Here is a 10089-nt window from a genome sequence, read left to right on the forward strand (position 1 = left end):
ATCCCACCAAACCAGGACCAAGCAGCGTGTCCAGGAACACACGCAGGAGGTAACGCTGGTGGATGTCCTCCTCGGCTGGGGGCAGATTACGAAGGAGGAGGCCGTCCGGTACCGAAAGGCGATGAAGGGGGAGACCCAGGCAGGAGTGGAGAAGCGGCGTCGACCGGGCCGTGGTCGGACAGGCGAGAGGCACCCCCAATAATTTTTTAGGGGGGGGCACACGGCATGGGCGACTGGGCAGCAGGAGGCTGCCACAGGGCGAATTGGGAGATCAGGAGAGGAGGCCACCGGGTTTTGGGGGCCAGAAGGCAGGTTGGCGGAGCCTGGATGGAGAGCAGAGCCAACTCCCCGTACTCAGGCATGGCAGCATGAGACTGGGCAGGTTCCGCGGTATGCGGAGCTGCGCACTGTGCCACGAGTGGTCCGGCATAGTCCGGTACGTCCTGTGCGAGCACCCCGCACGTGTTGTGCGAAGGTGGGCATGCAGCCAGGACGGAGTGTGCCGGCTCAGCGCTCATGGCCTCCAGTGCCTCTCCTCGGTCCCGGATATCCTGCGCCAGTGTCATGTGCTGTTATGCCAGTACGGGTACACAGCCCTGTACGTCCTGTGCTGATGCCTCACACAGAGTGTGTGAAGGTAGGCATTCAGCCAGGACGGGTTGTAGCAGCTCTTCACTCCAGGTCTCCTATCCGTCTCCACAGCCCGGTCCGGCCTGTCCCTGCTCCACGCACCAAGCCTACGGTGTGCGTCGCCAGCCCGGTCCGGCCTGTCCCTGCTCCACGCACCAAGCCTACGGTGTGCGTCGCCAGCCCGGTCCGGCCTGTCCCTGCTCCACGCACCAAGCCTACGGTGTGCGTCGCCAGCCCGGTCCGGCCTGTCCCTGCTCCTCGCACCAAGCCAGGGGTGCGCATCGTCAGCCCGGTCCGGCCCGTTCCTACTCCACGCACCAAGCCAGGGGTGCGCATCGTCAGCCCGGTCCGGCCCGTTCCTACTCCACGCACCAAGCCAGGGGTGCGCATCGTCAGCCCGGTCCGGCCCGTTCCTACTCCACGCACCAAGCCAGGGGTGCGCATCGTCACCCCGGTCCGGCCCGTTCCTACTCCACGCACCAAGCCAGGGGTGCGCATCGTCAGCCCGGTCCGGCCCGTTCCTACTCCACGCACCAAGCCAGGGGTGCGCATCGTCAGTCAAGCACAACCCGTGCCTGGGTCACCGGTGCCTGGTAAGGTACCGGTCAGCTGCTCCACACCGGAGCCAAAGCGGTCCGCTTCTACGATGTCCGGTCCAGCTCCAGCCAGCGGGGCCAGACCGGACCAGGGGCGCCACGGGGGGATGGTGGAAGGGTGGTGGTCAAGCCCGGAGCCGGAACCGCCTCCGAGGAGGAATGCCCACCCAGCCCTCCCCTGGTGTGTGTACGTTAGGCGCCGTCGCAGTCCGCACCTTTAGGGGGGGGTACTGTCACACCCTGGCTCTGGGACTCTATATGTTGAGCCAGGGTGTGGATATTCTATAGGTTGTATTTCTGTGTTGGCCAGAGTGGTTCCCAATCAGAGGCAACGAGTGTCAGCTGTGGCTGGTTGTCTCTGATTGGGAGCCATATTTATAGAGGCTATTTGCCCACAAATGTTGTGGGATCTTGTTTCTAGTCTGTTTGTGTTAGACCGTGAACTGTCACGTTATCGTTTTGTTGTTTTTGATCGTGTCTCTAATAAAGAGTATGTTTGCCTGCAACGCTGCGCCTTGGTCCTCCTCTATATACGACGATCGTGACAACTTTTTAGCATTTTGGGTACAATTCCAATGCAAGAATGGTACCTATATTAGCATTTTCACGCTTCATGTCCAAATCATCTATAAGAAACTTAACTGAGTTATACAATCAATTTTAAGATACTTTAGGATGATTTGGACATGAAGCGCAAAAATTGAAATATAGGTCGCATTGACTTGCAATGGATTTGTGTCACAAATGCTAAAAAGTTAGCATTTGAAACCTTGTCCATAGACTGTTTACAGCAGGGGTGTCAAAAATCATTCCACGGAGGGCCCAAGTGTTTGTGGGTTTCTGGGATTTCCTTTCAATTCAAACCTAGACAACCAGGTGAGGGGAGTTCCTTACTAATTAGTGAACTTAATTAATCAATGAAGTACAAGGGTGGAGTGAAAACCCACAGACACTTGGCCGTCCGCAGAATGAGTCTGACACATCTTGTTTACAGGGTAAGGAAACCAACATGTACTTTTGTAATTTGGCTGAACTATCCCTTTAAGTCAAATTTCCCCCTAGTCATGATGCTTGCATGATGCATTGATGTCAAAGTGAAGATTTGACTCACTATAGGTGGAAGTTAGGATTCGCCACTTACTGGTTATGTCAGTTGCCTGGAATTTACGGTAAAATTTATGTTTTTTTTTTTGTAGAAATCGAAGAAGAGCAAATTTGCTGAGACTGTTTCCAAGCCATCACAGTCACAAGGTAGGAAGTGTGGAGGTGTCACGATCGTCATAATGATTGGACCAAGGCGCAGCGTGATATGCGTACATCTTTTTAATAGTGTACTGGCAACACGATACAAAACAACCAAACGAAACGTGAAGTCCTCGGTTAAGAACACAAACCAACACGGAACAAGATCCCACAAAACACAAGTGCACAACAGGCTGCCTAAGTATGGTTCCCAATCAGAGACAACAAGCAACAGCTGATTCTCGTTGCCTCTGATTGAGAACCACCCCGGCCAACATAGAAACACATAACCTAGAACAGAACATAGAAAATGAAACATACACACTACACAAAGAAACTAACACCCTGGCTCAACATACAAGAGTCCCCAGAGCCAGGGCGTGACAGGAGGACGCTTGACATATCTCATATTTTTGCTTTATACACACTCACACAGAAATTGGTGCAACCAGTTTGCTGAATGAATGACAGTTTTGCTTTTGTCTGCTTTTGTTTGCGTTATAGAACACATGACATTGTATTATGTAGACTTGGGTTGTGTTCCAAAGGGCACCCTATTGCTGATATGGTTTTCTAGTTTTGACTAGAGCCCTATGGAAGAAACTGGGTGTGTATAACCTTAGTTAGACCACAGGCAGTCAAACCGAGCTAAACATATAATAGTGAGTAGCTTATCGTTATGTTATTAATCTAAAAACTAAAATGTGCAATGTTATGATTAGGGCCATGTGGACATTGTATTGGTCACGTACGCCGAATACAACAGGTGTAGATTTATCAGTGAAATGCTTACTTACGAGCCCATTCCAAAAAGTGCAGAGTTTAAAAGTAAGACAAATATTTGCTGAATAAAAAAGGCAATATTAACAAAAAATCTATAATGAGGCTTTATACAAGGAGTACCAGTACTGACTCAATGTGCAGGGGTACGGGATAGTAATGAGGCTATATACAAGGAGTACCAGTACTGACTCAATGTGCAGGGGTACGGGGTAGTAATGAGGCTATATACAAGGAGTACCTGTACTGACTCAATGTGCAGGGGTACGGGATAGTAATGAAGCTATATACAAGGAGTACCAGTACCGAGTCAATGTGCAGGAGTACGGGGTAGTCGAGGTAACAGTATGTATGTGTAGGTAGGGGTAAAAGTGACCAGGAAATCAGGATATATAATAAACAGTGTAGCAGCAGCGTATGTAAAGTGTGTGTGTGTGTTTGAGTGTCAGTGTAGTATGTGTGAGTGTGCATAGAGCCAGCAAGGGATTCAGTGCAAAACAATTAAGATAAAGAAATACACTGATCAAAAATATTAACGCAACATGTAAAGTGTTGGTTTCATGAGCTGAAATAAAAGATCCTAGAAATTTTACATATGCACAAAAAGCTTATTTCTCTCAACTTTCGGGCACAAATGTGTTTATATCCCTGTTTTTGAGCATTTCTCCTTTGCCAAGATAATCCAACCACCTGACAGGTGTGGCATATAAAGAAGCTGATTATACAGGATGATCATTACACAGCTTCTATCTCAAGGCCATCAGACTGTTAAATAGCCACCACTAGCACATATTGGGCTGCTGCCTATAGGCATAGACTAGAAATCACTGGCCACTTTAAGAATTGAACACTAGTCACTTTAATAATGTTTACATATCTCATCTCAAATGTATATACTGTATTCTATAATATTCTACTGTATCTTAGTCCATGCCGCTCTGTCATTGCTTGTCCATATATGTATATATTCTTAATTCCATTCCTTACTTAGATTGTGTGTATTGGGTATATGTTGTGAAATTGTTAGATATTACTTGTTAGATATTACTGCACTGTCGGAGCTAGAAGCACAAGCATTTTGCTACACCCGCAATAACATCTGCTAAAAACGTGTATGTGACAAATAAAATGTGATTTGATTTGTGATAGTGTTACAGGTTTTGGTTTTTCCTTTTATGTTTTTTTGAGGACTTTAGCATGTTAGCACGTAGGGCGCACCAATTGGTTTCACCTCGTTAGTCAGTATGTGTTACCCCTGTGCTGGCTGCCATCTCGTTAGTGTGAAGGTGTTTCACCTGTGGCCCAGGTGCTATTTAATAGTGGCTGGCCCAGTGCTCCAGTTGTCTTGAGAGATGTGGAGGGTTAACTCCTTTAGTTGTCTTGATAGATGTGGAGGGTTAACTCCTTTAGTTGTCTTGATAGATGTGGAGGGTTAACACCTTTAGTTGTCTTGATAGATGTGGAGTGTTAACTCCTTTAGTTGTCTTGATAGATGTGGAGGGTTAACTCCTTTAGTTGTCTTGATAGATGTGGAGGGTTAACTCCTTTAGTTGTCTTGAGAGATGTGGAGGGTGAACTCCTTTAGTTGTCTTGAAAGATGTGGAGGGTTAACACCTTTAGTTGTCTTGATAGATGTGGAGGGTTAACTCCTTTAGTTGTCTTGAGAGATGTGGAGGGTTAACACCTTTAGTTGTCTTGATAGATGTGGAGGGTTAACTCCTTTAGTTGTCTTGAGAGATGTGGAGGGTTAACTCCTTTAGTTGTCTTGATAGATGTGGAGGGTTAACTCCTTTAGTTATCTTGATAGATGTGGAGGGTTAAAACCTTTAGTTGTCTTGATAGATGTGGAGGGTTAACACCTTTAGTTTTCTTGATAGATTGGGAGGTTTAACACCTTTAGTTGTCTTGATAGATGTGGAGGGTTAACACCTTTACTTGTCTTGATAGATGTGGAGGGTTAGCTCCTTTAGTTGTCTTGATAGATGTAGAGGGTTAACTCCTTTAGTTGTCTTGAAAGATGTGGAGGGTTAACTCCTTTAGTTGTCTTGATAGATGTGGAGGGTTAACTCCTTTAGTTGTCTTGATAGATGTGGAGGGTTAACTCCTTTAGTTGTCTTGATAGATGTGGAGGGTTAACTCCTTTAGTTGTCTTGATAGATGTGGAGGGTTAACTCCTTTAGTTGTCTTGATAGATGTGGAGGGTTAACTCCTTTAGTTGTCTTGAGAGATGTGGAGGGTGAACTCCTTTAGTTGTCTTGAAAGATGTGAAGGGTTAACACCTTTAGTTGTCTTGATAGATGTGGAGGGTTAATTCCTTTAGTTGTCTTGAGAGATGTGGATGGTTAACTCCTTTAGTTGTCTTGATAGATGTGGAGGGTTAACTTCTTTAGTTGTCTTGGTAGATGTGGAGGGTTAACTCCTTTACTTGTCTTGATAGATGTGGAGGGTTAACTCCTTTAGTTGTCTTGATAGATGTGGAGGGTTAACTCCTTTAGTTGTCTTGATAGATGTGGAGGGTTAACTCCTTTAGTTGTCTTGATATATGTGGAGGGTTAACACCTTTAGTTGTCTTGATAGATGTGGAGGGTTAACTCCTTTACTTGTCTTGATAGATGTGGAGGGTTAACTCCTTTAGTTGTCTTGATAGATGTGGAGGGTTAACTCCTTTAGTTGTCTTGATAGATGTGGAGGGTTAACTCCTTTAGTTGTCTTGATAGATGTGGAGGGTTAACACCTTTAGTTGTCTTGATAGATGTGGAGGGTTAACTCCTTTAGTTGTCTTGATAGATGTGGAGGGTTAACTCCTTTAGTTGTCTTGATAGATGTGGAGGGTTAACTCCTTTAGTTATCTTGATAGATGTGGAGGGTTAAAACCTTTAGTTGTCTTGATAGATGTGGAGGGTTAACACCTTTAGTTTTCTTGATAGATTGGGAGGTTTAACACCTTTAGTTGTCTTGATAGATGTGGAGGGTTAACAGCTTTACTTGTCTTGATAGATGTGGAGGGTTAGCTCCTTTAGTTGTCTTGATAGATGTGGAGGGTTAACTCCTTTAGTTGTCTTGAAAGATGTGGAGGGTTAACTCCTTTAGTTGTCTTGATAGATGTGGAGGGTTAACTCCTTTAGTTGTCTTGATAGATGTGGAGGGTTAACTCCTTTAGTTGTCTTGATAGATGTGGAGGGTTAACTCCTTTAGTTGTCTTGATAGATGTGGAGGGTTAACTCCTTTAGTTGTCTTGATAGATGTGGAGGGTTAACTCCTTTAGTTGTCTTGATAGATGTGGAGGGTTAACACCTTTAGTTGTCTTGATAGATGTGGAGGGTTAACACCTTTAGTTGTCTTGATAGATGTGGAGGGTTAACTCCTTTAGTTGTCTTGATAGATGTGGAGGGTTAACACCTTTTAGTTGGCTCTCCCTATTTGGATTTCTAGACAAACAAGCCTTTATCTGATCTTCCCTGTTTTAATTTTGCTCCACTTTATGGTCTGCTTCCTGTTTTTAAGTTTGGAATAGGTTTTTATTTTGTTTGCCTCTTCTTGGGCAAATGTAGTGGGCGCTCATGGTGGGTGTCTTTTAGGTTCCAGTTGTTGTTGCAAGTCAACTTCCAGTGGACACGCCCGTGAGTGTCTTTCAGAACCCCTCCTAAAACCCCAACTGTTTAGTTTTTGTTGTTGTCAGTGACTCTTTGTTAGTTCCCCTTCTGTTTGAGTGGCATTATTTGGTTTTCTTGCTGGGGAACGTAACAGATAGTTACTGTGCCTTCAGAAACTATTCACACCCCTTGACTTTTCCACATTTTGTTGTGTTACTGCCTGAACTCCAAATGAATTAAATTGAGATTTTGTGTCACTGGCCTACACACAATACCCCTTAAGTATTCACCCCACTGGGACAATACATGTCAGAAACACCTTTGGCAGCGATTACAGCTGTGAGTCTTTTGGGGTATGTTTCTAAGAGCTTTGCACACCTGGATTTGTAAATATTTGCCCATTATTCTTTTTTACATTCTTCAAGCTCTGTCAGGTTGGTTGTTGATCATTGTTGAAAGCCATTTTCAAGTCTTTCCATAGATTTTCAAGCCAAGTCAAAACTGTAATTAAGCCACTCAGAAAAAGTATATGTTGGTAAGCAACTCCAGTGTAGATATTCACACAATGTGCCACTGTTGATAGTCAAAGATTCTGCCATTCTTCAGACACAGACGGGAGGTTCATGTAATGTTTTCTCTACCTCGCTCTCCAAAATACCAGAGTAAAACTGCATGAAATTGAGGATAGATGAGTGATGGATTTTTATATTAAAACTTTCGATGTATTACTTGTTCACGTTCTTTGTTCCTATATAGAAAATCCAGACTCCACTGAAACCTTTTTTGCAGAGGGAAAAACTTCAACAGAAAATGGCGACGACAGCAGCCAGCCAGGTGTTTATTTGTGGTTTATTTGACTAGGGAGAAACACAAACACATTAACACTTTGAACAAACAATCATCCAATGCAGTTAACAATAGTGTGTAGCTTGCACTCATTTGTATTGCCTTTCTGACAGTATACTCACCTTACAGTTCATAACTCAGCAGCATGATGTCTTAACCCTATAACTGCCACTGTGCCCTTGAGCAAGGCTCTTAACCCCTAAAGTGCTCTCCATCCAGAGCCTGGACCGGATCCCTGTGTGTGTGTGTGTGTGTGTGTGTGTGTGTGTGTGTGTGTGTGTGTGTGTGTGTGTGTGTGTGTGTGTGTGTGTGTATATATATTTGAAGGCGTTGAGATAGACAGGAGACCAATTTCTGTTTCTCACAAAAGTGACAAAGTATTCTATTTTATGCTACACAATTGTCATTATTGGTCATTTTGTCTTCTCCCCGTAGCAGTCCCTGGGCCCTCTGGTTGGTCCAGCTCCTCCAAGGTGGTCAAACCCTTGGAGGCATCCGGGAGCAAGAGGTCCATCCAGACCATGGAAGAGAAGTCGGAGACCTACAAATCTCTCTTCACCAGCCACAGTTCAGCCAAGCGCACCAAAGACCAGATATCCAACTGGGTCACCCACACCCCCTACCACTTCTAAATGAGCCCACTACGCCTATATATCGCCTCCCAGTGGTCATGTCAGGCAGCACACTTAACCAGGTGCTCCTGTGTATTTGCAGTGAGAAACAATTTGAGGTATCCCTTTATTCGAAGGGTACCTAAAAAAAAAAGTAAAAAATAGTTATTTATAACCTATTCTTAATGCATTCATGAGCACATAAGTGTTTCGTAAATGCTGATGTCAACAACGGCAAGTTGAAATCTGCAGTATAAGTGCACATTTCTGTGACACAAAGGGAATATCAACTTGCTACTGCTTATGATTGTGTTGTATGTAGGTTATGAAGCCCTTATGTTGGTGTCCTTTTAATAAATTGTTAACGAATTTGACAGATGACTTTTTCTTATAGGTATTCATTGTTTCTTAAAGGTATTCATCAATACATGTGCTATAGGTTAGGGTTACTAATTCTCCTTTTCCTTTTTTTCTATGAATTGGCTGTATTATATGTTGGTCTTATCTAGATATCCATCTAGGTTTTTATATAGATGTGGATTTGGCAAGTCACTATGATTCATCTTTTGATTATGGTTTGCTATGCAATATGTTATACAAATGTTTTGAAATTATATTACAAGGGCCTAGTTAATAGAAAGTGGAGAAGTGGAATAGTGAGTGCTCATTCATAACATCTTATTGCTTATGTAAGTGGTCCTCTGTAGCTCAATTGGTAGAGCATGGCGCTTGTAACGCCAGAGTAGTGGGTTCGATCCCCGGGACCACCCATACGTAAAAATGTATGCACGCATGACTGTAAGTCGCTTTGGATAAAAGTGTCTGCTAAATGGCATATTATTATATTAATATTAAACATTGTCTATACTCAATATTTACATTTCCTCCAAATAACTTGTCACCCACCACCAATCAAAATATAGATTGATAAAAACACATTTTTTTATTAAGATGTCCATATTTGATTTTTATTTAAACGGATACCTTTTTAAATACTTTTTTCCACGCATATTTGTTCACCCCTCAACCCAAACAATGTCAAAATAAAGTATTTTTTACTTAAAAATTGGGTATTCCTTTTTACTATAGGACAACATATAGTACTGTGTACAAGTTAAGGTGCATTAAGTCGAATGAAACAATCAAGTTGTCCCCTTCTGCTGGTATTTTAGTTATATCCCTACATTACTGCCGTGTCTCACATTATCTTCTCAGTGTTTTTCAGGTTTGTGGTGGGTTTATAGCATTTGTGGTATATTTGAATTAATATTACATAAAAACAATTATTCTAGGACACACCATGAAAGTGTGCAAGATAGTATTTTAGGGTCACACAAAGGTGCCAAGGAAACATTGATAGCACAGAAAAATATGTGCTTGGCTTAAATAATTCATTCATGCCACAAGATGGTAGCAGAGGTTTAACTTTGCCTTAGATTCTACTTAGTGTGGAGTAGACAGACCTCTGGAATTTTACATTGACATTTTAGTCATTTAGCAGAGGCTCTTATCCAGAAAGACTTACAGTAGTGAGTGCATACATTTTCTTACTTTTTTCATACTGGTCCCCTGCGGGAATCGTACCCACAACCCTGCAGATGGCTAGATTCAACTAACTAAGGATATATACCTCTCCCTCAACGTGATCATGACAAAGGAGATGATTGTGGACTACAGGAAAAGGAGGACCAAGCACGCCCCCATTCTCATCGACAGGGCTGTAGTGGAGCAGGTTGAGAGCTTCAAGTTCCTTGGTGTCCACATCACCAACAAACTATCATGGTCCAAACA

General features: G+C 43.6%; 1 protein-coding gene across 1 annotated transcript in view; it reads left to right on the top strand.

The window, feature by feature from the left end:
- Window positions 1-9315, top strand: part of LOC311133811 (replication termination factor 2-like) — a 44763-nt gene extending 35448 nt beyond the window's left edge. The window contains exons 3-5 of the mRNA XM_084167389.1: window positions 2423-2477; window positions 7598-7675; window positions 8123-9315. Coding sequence (XP_084023515.1) covers window positions 2423-2477; window positions 7598-7675; window positions 8123-8319 — 330 coding nt within the window. The 3' untranslated portion in view covers window positions 8320-9315. The remainder of the gene's footprint in view (window positions 1-2422; window positions 2478-7597; window positions 7676-8122) is intronic.
- Window positions 9316-10089: the final 774 nt, after the last annotated feature.

Source organism: Coregonus lavaretus (genome assembly GCF_964263955.1).
Source record: "Coregonus lavaretus genome assembly, chromosome: 8".
Lineage (NCBI taxonomy): Eukaryota > Metazoa > Chordata > Actinopteri > Salmoniformes > Salmonidae > Coregonus > Coregonus lavaretus.